This window comes from Crocodylus porosus, unplaced genomic scaffold (genome assembly GCF_001723895.1).
Source record: "Crocodylus porosus isolate Cpor-Errol unplaced genomic scaffold, CroPor_comp1, whole genome shotgun sequence".
Lineage (NCBI taxonomy): Eukaryota > Metazoa > Chordata > Crocodylia > Crocodylidae > Crocodylus > Crocodylus porosus.
Genome location: NW_017728906.1, coordinates 1,911,502 through 1,927,554, shown reverse-complemented (window position 1 = coordinate 1,927,554; position 16,053 = coordinate 1,911,502). Strand labels below are relative to the sequence as shown.

The 16,053-nt window shown below is 41.2% G+C and overlaps 1 protein-coding gene across 1 annotated transcript; it reads left to right on the top strand.

Moving 5' to 3' along the window:
• The first annotated feature begins 681 nt into the window (after positions 1 to 681).
• On the top strand, positions 682 to 15,431 carry TAGLN3 (transgelin 3). Its single transcript, XM_019528590.1, has 5 exons — positions 682 to 894; positions 1,254 to 1,435; positions 2,328 to 2,502; positions 9,303 to 9,405; positions 14,909 to 15,431. The coding sequence occupies exons 2-5, from the start codon at positions 1,256 to 1,258 to the stop codon at positions 15,048 to 15,050; spliced, it is 600 nt and encodes a 199-aa protein (XP_019384135.1). The 5' UTR covers positions 682 to 894; positions 1,254 to 1,255; the 3' UTR covers positions 15,051 to 15,431.
• The last annotated feature ends 622 nt before the right edge of the window (positions 15,432 to 16,053 follow it).

The window sequence follows — 16,053 nt, the reverse complement described above, 5'->3', positions numbered from 1 at the left end:
GCTGTAATACGGGAGTAAGATCAGTGAGCAAAAACTGGAATTGCATCTTAGACATCAACAGATCCGTGCTGACTCACTCCAACCGAAGACTTGGCCCTTACTCCCTACAGCATTTTGGCTAGTTCTTAGTCCAAGCATGTCTTTGTCCCAAGTGATAGGGCTTCTAGCACTTTCCTTGGGAGACTGTTTGACAAGATAATACATCATGTGGCAAGGAAGATATATTAAGCTTTGCCTCTCTTTTTTCTTTTGCCTAGTCACTTACTCTTTCTTTAATTTTACCTTTGCAACCCTAATGATGCCCCAGCTGACAGTCTCTCACTGTCCTCTCTGCAGCCTTCAAGGATTCTAGCATTTAAGGTTGAGAGCAGTAAAAAGAAGATTCTTCAGCCATTCCAGAATCTATTGTTTTCATTTCATGGGGATAGTGGAAGAATACCGACTTCAGTTCTCCTGTAAATCTTTTAACTCTAGAGTGCTAAAATGGCTCTCTGATGCTGCAGGGGGTTGAATAGAATGGGATGAACACACAGAAGTCAGTTGAATCTGGAAAGTGAACAGCACAGAGCAGGGAAGCTGACTGTCGATGAGCGAGAGAGATAAACTGGACTCCCTAGCCGTGACTGAGTAGGCTCTTAGCAACGCCCCTGCTTTGACCCTCCTCATATGCAAGGAAAATCAAATCGATACAGCATTCTTCAAATCGCCATGCTGCTGCTGCAGCAGCAGCAGGGTGTTGCAGCAGCCTCCATCTCCTCTTAAACTTATTGATGCTCTCAATTTGATGGTCCCTGGATCGCTAGACCTGCGCTGGTGCTGAGAAGGACCGATTGCGTCTTAAAAAGGATCCCTTGAGCTTCGATGTATAATCTTCACTGTATTAGCAGATATTAGGTAGGCAAATTGAAAGGACTTTGGGATTTACTGACAGACAGAACAATCCTCTGAAGCTCTTCTATAACCTCTTTGTTCCTGTGGTGAAGCTTCACTTGCAACTTTGTTTTAAATTATAATTTGATTTTTGCTTCTGTTCTGTTCTGTTTTTTATAAGAGACTTGCTTTCCCCACCCCCAACTATCACACGTCTACACCCACCCATACCCTTTCTCCACCTGTACTTATTTTTGTTTTGGATTTTGGCAGTTCATCTGTGTAACATGTATGCTGAACTCTTTCCTCTTTCATTGTTTTATGCTGCTTTCCAACTGCATGATGAGAACCCTCTAAATTAATGATTTGTGTTTTTGCTCCAGACATGGCTAACAGAGGACCCAGCTATGGCTTAAGCCGAGAAGTGCAGGAAAAGATTGAACAGAAATATGACCCAGAATTAGAGACCAGGCTGGTGAACTGGATTATGACACAGTGCGGAGAAAAGATAGAGCAGCCACCTCCTGGAAGGCAACATTTTCAAAAATGGTTGATGGATGGAACAGTAAGTGTTGTTACCTTATTTCACATATTGCATTCACTCCATGTTCAGTGAATTATTGTACATTAACATCTGTCCCGTAATTTTCTGTTTTCATCTGGCTAAATTTGCTACAGCTCATATACTGATTTCCTTCTGATCAGGAAATGTTTCCATCTCAGACTGTTTCTTTTTCTGCCAGCATATTGGGATGGATATGAATATAACATATACAAGATGACTCATTCCTGCACTATCATTTCTCATGCAGCTATACCAATTTGCTTTTTAAATGAAGCAGGTACTTTAAAAAAAATACATGTAGCGTTGAAGTATATTATATAAATATAGTATATCATATAATATATAATGTATATAGAAAGAAAAAACCTTGGTGTATTAGATTATGTCATAATTGTCTTCTCTTTGGGAATAATTTTAAAACTCTTACATTGTATTCCATTGGTTTATTGAATAAACACAGATGCTGCTGTTTGCATTGTGCTGTAAGACTTTGGCTAATTAGCAAATCTTTGCCAAAGTGGTTTTAACAGTATTTCAATTGATTCTGTTTAATTTGCTTCACCTCAGGCGTGGAGCTTTTTTCTTCTGCTGTCAGTTCTTACATAACCTCTGACAAATGCAGGCCGAGATTTGTTTAGTCAGGCTATCGGGATCATTAAGTGAAAGCTTTTAATAGGATTTTTATACACTTAAATTATTGCCAATTGTAGTTTTTTCTCTCTCTCTCTCTCTCTCTTGTTTTTTTTTTTTAATTAAAGAAATGATTTCCCCAAGAGATTCTACCCACGTCGGAGCTCTTGCTCGGTGTAATCCCCTACGCAGAAATTACCTTCTAGTTTACTGATCTGGAACTAACTGTGTTTTAAATTCTGCTTCTATTTTTATCTCTTAGTTGTTGTGCAAGTTAATAAACAGTTTACATCCAAAGGGAAAAGAGCCTATTCCAAAGATCTCTGAATCAAAAATGGCTTTCAAGCAGATGGAGCAGATATCACAGTTCTTAAAAGCTGCTGAAGTCTATGGAGTTAGAACAACAGATATTTTCCAGACAGTGGATTTGTGGGAAGGTAAAAAATAATTTTGGACCTAAGACTGTAGTCTTCACTGTACCCTGCTTTGATCTTCATTGTATTCTGCATTTTGTCTAGGGATAATTCTCTAATGTAATTATCTTTTTGCTTCTGTTTGCTTTACTCATTACCATGTTCTTCTGGAGGTGCATTATCTCCTCTAAGGGATTTATATTACCCCAAGGACAAAATGGAATCTTTTCAGACTAATGTGCTATCCAAAAGCCATTATTCTGACAAACCCACAGACCTAATAAAACTAATGTTCCCTTAAGTAATTATTTCCCAGCAAACTGCTACTAATAGTAAACAGGGTATGCTCTTTTTTAGTGACAAGCTTTTATTGTTGGTTTCAAATTAAATATTAGGCACAAACTGTAGCTACAAAACTGATTCCTTTAAAAAAAGAAGAAATCGCTACTCACAGGGAAATATACTTGAATTTTCTTCTTCTTATTCATCGTGACAACTTTAAAAGCAAAAATCAACACAGAAAAAGATGGGACTTTGTATGTTTCCATAGTGATCTTTTCAAAGAGAAAAGACGGTGAGCTGACAACTATGGAAACCAGATCAAAATTCAGAATGCATTCATGAGTTTGCAGTAGCTCAAATCTAGGTATGTTCGCTTCATTCCACACAGGAACCAGGAATGGTTTCTATTACTTGTCTTGAAGCTTTTCTTCTTTTTGTAAAGGTTGTTCATATTGCTTTGTCCTCTTGTGTTGTGGTCCATCCATTTCTAGACTTTCTATTCCATACAGAGCTTGTCTACACATGGCCCTTTTAAGCAGGATTAACCTAAAATCACCATTTTAAGGGCACATTAAGGGTGCATGTTCACATGTATACACCCTTAATGTGCCTTAAAAATGGTGATTTTAGGCTAATCCTGCCTAAATTTGATATTTGCTTAAAGTAAGTACCAAATTTAAGCTGGCATAGCTAAATCTCATTAGCCCATGTTTAGACTTCTAATGCACATTAACTCTGTGCATCAATTAATGCACACCCATTAATGTGCATTAGCATGGCTACACATGGGGTAATGCGATTTAGATATACCAGCTCAAATTTAATACACATTAACATGTCTACATGTAGATATGTGCCTAAATTGCTTTAATATGCCTTAACCAAAGTTGCATTAAGTTTAGATGCATATAACTACATGTGTAGACACACCCACAATGTTGCTAAGTACAGACTGTCAAAAAGCCTGAGGCTAAATTGATTCAATCTTTGTGGGTTAGTTTAAACTGCAGAGATTGAACTGATAAGCAAGTGAATGGTCATTCACTTTTGATTTTGAAAATGCAGCCACATGCCTGCAGTGGCTCAGGCCAGAAGCCAACGGGTGCTAGACCATGCTTTCCTGCTCAGCTGTAACACACAGCTTGGGCCAAGGCTAGCCTGCTCACCCTGTGTGTGCTGGGGGGTGGGGTTTGCTGGGGATGTGCAAAGCAACCTGGGATGCTGGCAGGGCTGTGAGTTAACTTGAATATGGAGGGGATCTGGGACAGAAATTTTAATAAACCGATTTAACCTAAATCAGTTAAATCTGATACTACATCCATCCAGGTTTATCTTAAATTGGTTCTGGCCATCTGAAAGCAGCTTATGTGCACCAAATTTCTGTTGTGTTACAGACTTTAACTAGTTTCTGATCACTTATACTGGTTTATGTGTAATTTTTGTCCTTAACCTGTGTGTTCTGGGGTATTTCTCTGCAAAGTGATACTGGAGCACTGTGCAAGGACTCAGAAGAAATGGACTCAGGCTTACTGAAAGTAGGAATTAACTAAAATGATTTGGAAAGGTGGAGTGTAACAGGGTGGATGAAAAGGGTGAAATGCAGAGAAACAAAACAATGGGTAGAGGAGACTGTTAGAGAGTTTAGTCAATTTGGTAATAGCTGTGGTGTTGCATGGAGGAAAGGAAGATGGATCTGCTTGAGACACTGTTAAGTAGGAAACAGGCTTCCTCAGCTATACAAAGGCAGTTGAGTATGAGGGTGGATGGCTTAGACAGATGCTGTCTTGCCTACATAATAAAATTTTGATGATTCATGAACCTCTTCTAGATGCACATGCACTGAAAATGCTGGCTGGATCTCATTTACCTGGGCAGACTGGGGCATTATGGCAGGGTTGTTTCCTCTTCCAGGATTTTGTCTAATCTACTCTAAGTAGTCTTCCACTTCTTGTGGGGGTGAGCATGGGGTAGCAGAAATCCGCTCATCTAATAACCTATTCAAGAGGCAGATGATTGTCTCCCATTCACTTTCTGGGGTATTAATTCCTTTTAGGTACTGTTTGGTATAGCCTTTGATTCTTGGACTAGTTCAGCATCATGCAAATAAACTTACAAATCCTGGTTCTTCCGTTAAAAAAAAAAAACGAAAGAAATGAAGGAAAAATGCTCATATCTTTTCCTTTTCTCTCATTGCTCTGTTGAGCAATCCTGACAGTAAATGGGGTGCCAAGCATTCACACAAGGTGTCACACAAGTGTTCCTCACACTGTTGTCCCAGCTCGGTCCAGCTTTCCACAGCCAGAGCATCTCCATTCTGAGATGATGCAGCAACTGTTAATCCTGTCTTGGTTCATGCCCCGCTTATTCTCTCACTGCAGCAGTACCACTGCTGTGGCAATGCTGAGGCATTTCAGTTTGGGTAAGAGTGAATTAAAATGCTGTAAGAGGACAGCTAAGGTGGATATGGGGATGAGTTGAGCATTCACTTTGTATTGATATATCTTTATAGTTTAACTAATTCCCAGGTTGTCCTCTGCTGTGGGAAAGGAGCCCTGGAAGAATGAATTCCAGCATCCATTGTTGGAAGGGAAGCAGCTATGCTACTTTTAAGTCCTCTCCCCCAGAGCAGCCTTTCTCTTTGGGACTGATTTCCCAGGTCCTCCTCCTCTCTGAGGCAGATATCCAGCACCTTCTGGATAGCTTTGCCTCAAGGAAAATGGACTTTTTTCTGCAGCTGCTTATATGGACAGCTCCAAGATTATCCCCCCCTACAATTGATTCAACCCAGCTCTTCTGCTATGTTATGCAGTTCTGTATGTACTAGTATCTACTAACACATGGGTGTTTTGGCGTTTGGATAAAATGACAGCAGGGGCCTAGAATTAGAGTGCCCCATCTTTCAGTCTTTGCAAGAAAGGCTGGGGGCGGAAGAAAATTGTATGAGGTTTTGTTGTACATTAGCGTGGTTTAATGTCTGAGAGAGAGTATTAACTACCATTTTCTGAGTCTCCAAGTCATGAGCAGAGGTTGGTTTTGAAGATGGGCATAAAGTTCAAAATGGCTGGTATTACAGTTTTCCTTTTCCCAGTGTAAAGCTTATCAGTACAATTATGGTCATCCTATTTGGCTGACTGACAAGAAATTTCTCCACCTCCGTTTGTGATGTAGTCTTCCTTTGCTCTACTGTATCTCTTAAAACCCCTGTCTTTTGTGGAGAAGGGGTTAAGCACAAGAGGTTTCCACACAGAACCAGAATTCACATGGCCAACAGTGTTCTTCAGACTTCTCCTATTTATCGGGGAGGCAGTTCAGAGCCCGAACTTGGCTGCTCCTTTGTTTCATCGTGTGACAATCCTTTTCCACTCTCTGTCTCTCCTTTGTGCCTTCTCCCACTTCCCCAGAGCTAGTGAAAGCAGAGCTTTGGCGGCAGCCTGCTGGAGCTGGATGTGATGTGTTGGGGAAGAAGACAGATGGCTCAATCAGGTTGATCCTGTCATTTGGCCACCAATTCCTGCTATTTAAATGTGTCATCTTTGTTTTCAGTTAAAATGCTTTTTCCCATCCTGCCTTATCACAGCCAGCTTCTGTCTCCTTGCTCCATGGGGTGCCTCAGAGGGGCAACACTATACACTGCATCTGCTATAGCATATGGTACATCTGCTACTCCAGGGGGCCTAGAATGCCACAACCTCAAGCTGTACTCTGGGGGGCGGGGGGTGGATATATGAAATGTCAGGCTCTCTAACTGCCCTGCTGAAAGCAAAGAGCAAAGCTGCTGCAGCTTGTTTTAATGGACACAGTAAAGAAAAGGAGGTCACCAGCTGGCAATTATTTTATAAGGAAACAACCCCTACCAATAAGATACCTGCAAACTTTAGTTCGTGGCATTATGTTGACACTTGGAAGATGCTGGATGTGTTGCACTTGGTGGTTGTGTTCATTGCAAACAGTTGTGTGCTTTCAGGTGTGGGTGAATCGTGCCTCTTAACTTACTCAGCAGTTTGTTAGAAAAATGCCAAATATAACACTTCAGGCTTGATTTCCATCCACACAATCTGGATTGCAACAGTTCATTTGGAAAAGTTTTTTGGAGAGTGAAGTATTTTCTGTTGTCTGTTTAACACCATCGTGTGTTTAACATCATGCATATTTTTAACTTAGATTAACCCTTGTTTTTCCCATTTTGAAGAACAGACGGTCAAAGAAAGACCAGATCAAGCCCAGAATAATAGCTTAGGAAAGGGGAGATGCGGGAGAAACTGGGATGGACCAGCAATAAGACATGGACAGATGCATGTATGCCTCATTGTAGTCTACATCTGTTTTGTAGACCAATGGAAATTATATCCATTTTTTACTCCATTTTTCCCTACTTTATTCCCTACAAGTAAACATGGAAAAGGAAAGGGAGGGGCAACCAATATATTCTTCCTTTTATTTCTTCTTTTTATTTGAGGAAGGGGAATGGACTAGCAAAAAATGAAGAACAAGGAAAATGTTTGTTAGCTTGTTTGTTGGTATTATGTTTGGAAAAAATGGTTTAATGAAAAGCTTTCAGGCAACTGAACTGCTGATCTCTACTGGGGGGCGGGGGTGGAACACACTTGTATTTGAGTGTGTGGGTAATGCCTGAACTCATAGAAATCTGGCTAGTAGTACACAAGAAATAGGTTGTTCCAAATATGGTGGGGGGCAGCATGGTAGAAAGTATAAATATAACATAGTGACTAACAGGAAGTGTAAGGTGAGAAGATGAATAAAGACAGTGAAGAAGAAGATAGATGCTGAATGAAAGCAAGTGTATAGATGACATGAGACGATAGTTACGGAATTCAAGAAGTTCAAATGTATTGCCATATAGGACACCAATTTAGTGAACTGGGGAGTTATTGTATGGGTGTGTAAGAAAGGGCTGGTGTGAATTAACTGCCTTGTAACTCCTAAAGGACTAGATTATGCTCTATTTGGATTTTGTAGAAACTCATATACAAGTAGCGCTGGAAGTTCAACTCCTGCTTGAAGCAAGAAAAGCCACAGCGTTCTTGGTGACAGACAGACCCTTGATGCAGTCTAGTCTGGGAGGGGTCTCAAGCCCAGGAGCAAGCCTGTCTCTGAGCTAGTGTCTAGGCCCTAAATATTCAGTTTTTTATTAGATTTATTTGCCATTTTCCTCGAAAAGGCTCAGGGCAGTTTATGATAAAAGACAAAACAATCTACCAGATAGGAAGGAACAACAGACATCCCAAACAACAGGCCAGAGCTTTAAAATTCCTCCACCTACACATGCCCATTTCCCTGCCTATCATTCAGAAAGCAAACTCTTCTGCTCATCCCACCTGTGCTTCCTAACCCCCATTTGCTCTGTGTTGCTGTGGTCCAGGCACTAATTTCTTAGAATGCTTTGCATGATGAAGGTGATGTCTAATGCTTCTGATTGCTCTGCACTTTGTTTTTTCAAGTGAAATTTGCCCACTGAATTTGCACGTCACAGGCATATCCCCACAAACACACACACAGTTTGTGGCACCGCAGACCTGTCTGCAGCACTGCAACCTGCATGCACCATACATACAGGCATTCACCGCACTGCTAATTTGTAGCGTTGTGGGTTTTTTGATGCTGGGAGATCCCGGTGTAAAAAAAGCCTGCTCCAGGAGAAAAAAAAAAAAAGCAGTTTGGCACACATGGTGGCAGCATGCGCCACCCAAAATCACAGCCCAGTTGGCCAGAGGCATGCTCCTGCTGCTGGCTAGGATCTGTATGTCTGGATCACCACTGCTGGAGCCCCAGGAGGCCCCCAGAACCCCAAGTAAGGCCATCCCAGGTGTTGGCTCCAGCTTCCCCTACTCCACCTGGGGCAACTTGCTGTTGCACTAGAGTGCAGGAGTATTCATCAGGGACAACTATGTTGCTGCTAGTTGTCCCTGGGGAACACATGTTCCTGCCCATGGGGATGTGCCCCACATGTACTTGTTTCTCTTCTAGGTGGTCTTACAGAAGTTTAGCAAGCAGCATGGAAAGCCTGGAAATATAAAGATGGGACTAGGAACTAGGTATTTTGGAATTCTAATTGCAAACAGCCCCTTCTTTTGTGACCTTCAGCAAGTCGGGGTTTGTCTACACTACAAGCTGCAGCGGCCATACATTTGCTGGCAGAGTGATGGCAGTAGAACCTTCTAGTGGGAAGACGTAGGACATTTTCTGTCAACTTGGCTACGGTCTGTCTCCCTCAGTAACAAAAATCAAGCTGACAAAAGGTGCCTTCTGTTGAGGTAGCTGAGTCAAGGCAGAGGGAGTCTACTTTAGCGAAGGAAGTGATCTTGTCTCATCTCTTGCTGCTACGGCTAGATCTTCAGACTAAGCCTATAAATGGATGAAAATACCGATCTGCTTCCTAGGATAGTTCAGGGAATTAATTTCATTGTCAGGTGGGAAGCTCTATGAATGTGCACAGTAACATTGGGAAAACAGCACTTCTGCCATGCAATTTGGCTACAGACAATAAACGTTTTTAAAATTAATTTTACTGTCTTGCTTTCTAGGGAAGGACATGGCTGCAGTACAGAGAACCTTAATGGCTTTAGGCAGCCTGGCTGTCACCAAGGATGATGAATGTTACAAAGGAGATCCTTCCTGGTTTCACAGGTGAAGTGCTCAGCAAAGTGTTGCAGCGATAACTGCCCTGGGTCTGCCTTTAATTACAGAGTGGGTTTTATTAAATGAGTTGGGAATGAGGAATATTTCCAAAATATCCTTGTAATCGAGAGGAATCCAAACTCTTAGCAGATATCTAGTTGGTCTAATAAAGGATATTTGCAAAAAAAAAATTATTTTGCAAATAGCTAGTTGGTCTAATAGAGGATACCACCTCTGCTACAGGTTTTGATTCCTTTTGCCTCTAAACCAATATGGCTACAACCTGGATACCTTGTAATCGAGAGGTTTTCTGCTAAGGGAAGAATGTCATGTAGAAAAGTGAAGGCCAGCATCAGAGAGACAACTGGCGCCATTAGCTCTTCAACCGTTCCAAATGGATTAGTGTCCCCTGTTGGGACCAAACACTTAATGCCCACTCACCATGACTCAGGTGTCTGGAATGGTGCACAGTGCATCTGAGTAGATGGAGTGAAGGAATCCTTCCCCAAATTGTACAGCAGCCCTGAAGCCATGCTGTGGGCACTTGGTTGCAGTCCTTGATAATGGCCAAAGCTAATGCTAACTGCTGGATCTGTGCCCCTAATTCTTGATCCTCTCCCAGGCAGCCCATTCAAATAATTCTGTTGTAGGGCTGTGTGTGGGTACAGGAGAAGAGTTTTGAAGAAACCTTCCAGAGAGCGCTGATTTGTGTATTCAGGAAGAAGGTAGGACAAGGTGGCACCTAACTGGTTCAGAGAGGCCTGAGCTTCCATAAGCAGGAACCTACTTTGTCAGAGGTTATATGCTATATTTAAAGGGGCTTGCATGAATATTGGTCCTTTAAGAGGCTTGTTTCAAAGTACCCATGTTGGTTGGCAAGAACTGGCTGCAGGTAGTTGGTCAGGAACATTTGGCTGGTGTATGTTAGAGTTGGCTCCTAGTTGCATCCCTCTCCTTTAGTTTGTTTATTTCATCATCCAAATGAAAGCTGGCTGTCTTCTCTACTGAACATACATTCAACACAGGGCTCTCAAAGTCTGTCCTTGTAGCATGGCCATATCACCAGAAGCAGGGCCCACTCTGACCACAGAGGAGGAAGCAGGACTTGGCTTTTACAAGTTCACGAACATTTTCCTGGCATCATCCTCTTTTAAGGGACAGAAACAAGACTTGAGATATTCAGGTCCTCCACTGTTGACACTAGCCCATTGAGTGTCTTCAGCTACTCCCCTCAACCCTCTAGTAAGAAGAAAGGAACTAGGGCTGTACAAAGCTTTGGCCTCTGATTCAATTTGGCCTGATTTGATGGATGAATCTCTGAATCTGAATCAAATCAGAGGACCTTTTAATTTCTCTGAATCGAAATGGAACCCTCCAAATCGATTCAAAGAGATTCGGAAAGATTCGGAGATGCAGACATAGGCACAGCTTTAAATGTTTTTTCTATATACCTCCAGGCATTTAGTGAATGCTGAGATGCTGGGGCACATGGAGTGTCATACAGGAGCACAGGCTCCCCAGCGTGCTCATCAGCAGACCCGGAAGTGGACTAGAAGCACTTCTGTTCCACTTCTGGGTCTGCTGGGAAGTGCACTAGGGCCCCCTCCTTGCCCCCCAACAGGCTGAGTAACTGGTGCTTCCTGGGTCTTGGGGGTGGAGGGGAACGGGTGCACCGGGGGTTCCCCCCATGGCTGATTCCCAAGCTGGGGCGGGGGAGGGGTGGCAGATCCGGAAGTGGACCAGAAGTACTTCCAGTCCACTTCTGCTCCAGCATTACAGTGTTCACAAGCTGTGCTGGTACCTCAAGGTATGTGGAAAAAACATGTAAAGCTGTGTCTATGTCCAAATCACTAATTCTCTGAATCAGCATCAAATCTTCAGGTTTGGATTCAGCCAAATTGAATCAGGGACAGTGACCCCTGATTTGGAATTGAATAGGGCCTGCTTTGCACACCCCTAAAAGGGGGAACAAAGGATTGCAGGCCATGGTTCTTGGAGCTTTGGAGAGGGGTAAGAGAGGTGGTCCATTTTACTTCTGTATCGCTTATGTGCTAAGAACCCACTTTTTTCTCCCAGTAAAGAGAAGGCCCGAGTCTTTGGTCTGTTTAACTTAAAGAAGATTTTAAAAATATTCATCATTATGTCCTGCATTAATTTTGTGCCCTGAAATAATACTTGTCTGAAGAGTTTTCTCTCGAAACAAAATTATTAATTTGACTTAAAGCTTCAGGCAGGCAATCTGAGGGGAAAATGAAGATGATAAAAAAGTAATCTTTTTGCTGTTATTTCCCTTAAATGCTGTGGTCATATGGTCATAAGGGGGCTTTTTCCACTTTGTTATATAAATGAAATGGGCAGCGGAGACTTGTGCTTGATATTTCTTTCTTTAGCTGAATATCTCCATGAGGTTCAGCAAAAGCAGAAGACTGTTGAAGACCTTATCTGTATTAAACATGTAACTGATTTAACTAAACATGAGGTGGGGGGGGCTTGATTTTTAGGTGAATAAGCACAGACCACTGAGTGGGCCCTCTGACAATGAGTGAATTGTTTTAAGATGGTCTGTGCAGAGACTATTATTTTAATTTTAATTTAAACTCTTACAAGCTTTAATATAGAGACTAAACTCATGACACTGGGACCAAAATAATCTCAAAGGTTTTTGAACAGTATAAAGTCCTGCATGGAAATGCTGTGTTTGGTTTAAAAGCTTAGTAAAGCTTTCACTCAGTAATCCTTAGATTGATTCCTAATGACTTCAGCTAGATTGAAAGGATCCTGCATTAAATGGAAGGATATCTGTCTAGGGATACGCTCCAGTTTAAAACCCCATTTAAACTAAACCAGTGTAACCTTGTTGTGTAAACACTTTCTTAGACATTATTCAGGAATGATTTCCCTCTCACTTACATAAATATGCAATTCCTTAGAAGTCATGTGATCCAATTCTTCATTGCTTTGCAATTTTATAATCATTAATGCTGCTGAAAAAATGCTACTGATGTAGCATGTTACACTCAATTGCAGTAGAGTCCAGTGCCTCTGCATGTCACTGTATAGCAATGTTGCTATGGTGCTGTGCTTTAGTACTTCTCTTTGGAAGTACTAAAGCATGGTGTACTATGGATAGTTACTACGCCATGCATGCAGCCATGGTTAGATTTCAGCACTACATTGCCATAGCAGCATGCTATACTGCAGGAGCTCATTGCTATGGCAACATAGCTGCCAATCACATGTAGACCCATGTGAGTGCTATGTCACCATAGTCTGTTGCTATGTCGCCATAGAGCAAAGTGTAGACATGCCCACAAAGTAGAAAATTGGGCATAAAAACTTGAACCCGACCTTAAAAGGAAAGTCAGGCCCTCCTGTATTCCTCATTTTTTACTCAAGCTCTGTCCTATTACTCTGCATAGAAAAACAGTAGCAGCTCCTGTTATCAATGAGACTAAAAAGGGCTTAACACATTATAGTGTGTATTATAGCAAGGATAATGTTGAACAATGCCAACTATAGCTGTACTCGTCCAGTATTAACAAACCCTGAATTTCCTTTGGGTTTCTTTTTTCAATGACAGTTTTGTCTCTCTTTAATTAGACTTCAACTTATTTTTAGCCAAGGAGCAAGTTAACCCTAAAATGATAGGGAAAAAGAAAGTGGGACTAGTTTCTGAGGTTTTCGTTAAAATAAGGAGAGGATTATTTTACTGTGCCTGAATAAAGCAGTGAATTTGCTTATAAAAATAGTAAAGAAAAGTCCTCTGTTGCTAGTGTTCTAGATGAATTGCTTGCTTTAGGGTGCTTAAAAATAATTTTTCAAAAGGGAAAATATGGCTGCTTCTTTTCCAATAATTTTAGACCCTCCCAGTCTGTGTTTTGTCTGCTGTTGATTAAGAGTCTATCACAGTGCAGAAATACCCAAGCCAGCTCTGAATGAGATGTTCAGGTACTGAAGTTGTGCAGCTGTTTTAGCTGTAGAGCAGGAAGCAGGACTACTTACCCTAGCAAAGCACCGTGTTGGCGTGGTTGTACTGCTTTCCATACCTGAGCTACTTGTTCATCAACCAGGGTGCAGCTCATCGCCTCACAAATCTGAATGAATTAAAATTACCCACTTGTTTTGAAAAACTGCAGGCCATAGATGCCCTCCACCTTTTTTGGGCAACCTGGTTATCGGAGGAATTGGGGATCCTTACTGCAGTGTGTTAAGCACTCTGAGCCTAATCCAGTGAAACAGCATTTACATGCTTTGCTGGACTGGAGCCAGAGAGCTCAGCATCTTAAAGGATAAAGCCCTTAGAGAGGCCTGGAAAGATGAATTTTAATCCCTGTAGTATCTGAATGTAGGATTTAAATATGATAGCAGGGAGGAAGGGGGTGAAAAGTTAAAGTAGGAAGGAACATTGCAAGGTGACCTCACCTGCTGAGAATATTGAAGTGGGGAAGCAGGGAGGTGTCATTCCCTGGTGGAAAAAGTACTGCTGCAACCCTGCTGGTTTTTGTGCTCTTCTTTGGCTGTATGTTGACAAACATCTTCCCAAGCAGGTAGAAAATGTTGAGTCTTTTAAAATTGTTAATTGCTTTCCCCCTGCCCCCTAAATGTACACAGGTGAAAAATCCAAGATGTATATGTATATATAAATAAATAAAATAACTCCCAGCTGGGTTGTTCACAGCAAAGGCCAAGCTTCTGACAGGAGCTATGAAAATCTCCTCTTAGGTTTTTCTGGAGAAAGGGGAGGCACCTTTGAACAACACTGAAATATTCTCCAGAGGTTTGGGGCCAGGAACAAAAAAGAGGCAAGAATTGCCATTATATTTCATTAAGAGACAAAGAACCAGCACTATTACAATGGCAAAGATATGGTTTAGTTGTCAGAGTAGTGAACAGGTGATGGAGAGTTAAAGGTTTCACATCTGGAACAGCTGTTAAGTCATTAGGTGACACTGGGCAAGTCAATTCTCTGTTACAGCTGCTCTTTTTCTCCAAATAAATATAATTTTTACATTCTGAGTAAAATGGCTATTCTTGCTTCTATCATTTAGTCGTTTGAGTTAATCCCAGTTTCCACCCCTACTATAGCTTGATACTAAGTTGGGGGGACCTTTTAAAAAAAAAAAAAAAATCAGATCATTGATCCTACCTTGCAGCAGGATACTTTCTAGTTGCTTATGAAAGCCATAGCCTTGTACAGATTAGCCTCACTGGAGTGCACATCTATCACACTTGAAATATTTTACTTGTGAGAATTTTGTTGGCGTCTTAATGATAAAAGGCTTGGGGACTCTGGATGTTGGGCACAATGAAGGTTGCATGCACTTGGTTGTCACATTTCGAACAACAGAAAAATAATCAGATTGCTGGAATTGTCCACCTCCTGCCAGGATGATGAAATAAAGTATGACAGTGCAGAGGGAACATTTGTAACACAGGTCAGAGCCCTGCAGGCTTTTATGATTATCTGGGCTTAATCAGACTGTGATTGTGTTTTACTTTTACATCTGGACAGGAAAGCGCAGCAGAACCGGCGGGGATTTTCAGAAGAGCAGCTTCGTCAGGGACAGAACGTAATAGGACTTCAAATGGGTAGCAACAAAGGAGCATCACAATCTGGCATGACGGGCTATGGAATGCCACGGCAGATCATATGAATGGATCTCTGTAGAGAAAACTTGCATTCTGCAGCATGGTCTGATTAGAAAAACCTAGCTAGTTCCCTTTCAGCCTCAAACCTGATTTTCTTTCTTTTTTTTTTAAATAATTAGTGCTCTTTAAGATTTTTTTTTTTTCTTTTTTGCAGCTGCAATTTTTTCTCAGATAAGAACGTGGATCTGTGTGGTGTTGGGTCCCAGTTCAAACTGTGCACTGCTGCCATCTGCTTTTCACTTCCAAACTATGCAAGGACTATTTTTCTGTATTTATTTATTTGCAAACTGTTACCTTCTGTATTACAAAGCTCTAGCTCTCAACAAGTAACCTCGTCCTTCTATTCAGTTATGATATTGTTAAAATAAAGCTAAATTAAAAAAAACCCTCCATTTAGAGTGATTCTTCAAAGGGGGAAAAACCCATGAGAATTACCAGTACAGGGTAGCTTGTTGAATATCAGTTTGGTGTTATACTCTGTAAAACTGTGTCATTTCAAAGCCTCAGTTTTCCTAGCATGCTAATCATCATGATGTTGTTAGTTGTTTATTGTAGCTTTTGCACAATGACATAATCCTAAATGTTTTTGTAGCAGAAAAGGAAAAAATTCTCTGAATCTGACTTATGTTAGATGCGTCAGTGTTAGCATCTCAGACCTGATGAGACCTAGTTCAGAATTTGGATTTGATTTAGGTAAACATCACAGAGTTCAAAGGATTTCTGGGTTTAAAGAAGAAACAAAACTTCCTGAGACTTTACAAACCTGGGTTGCTAGTGTGATGAAATCAGGCTTTGTCTTGAGATTTTTGGGTACTTCTATTGATCAGAATCTGGAAATCCAAAACGTGTTTAAAATATGAGGAGAGAAATAAGAAGTGACCTGAACACTTCCATTCCAATTAAACTGTCTTTAGTTTGACTCAGTAATCTATATGCGTTTGTAAATTTGCCTGGTAACATATTTTAGTTCCATTCTCTTGGTAGCCAATAGGAGGTAGTGGAGGACCT

Excerpts from the sequence above, each read along its gene's own strand:
- TAGLN3 (XM_019528590.1), top strand. The coding sequence starts at position 1,256 with ATGGCTAACAGAGGACCCAGCTATGGCTTAAGCCGAGAAGTGCAGGAA. Across the intron at positions 2,503-9,302 it reads GACAGTGGATTTGTGGGAAG|GGAAGGACATGGCTGCAGTA; the intron begins GTAAAAAATAAT and ends CTTGCTTTCTAG. Across the intron at positions 9,406-14,908 it reads GATCCTTCCTGGTTTCACAG|GAAAGCGCAGCAGAACCGGC; the intron begins GTGAAGTGCTCA and ends ACATCTGGACAG.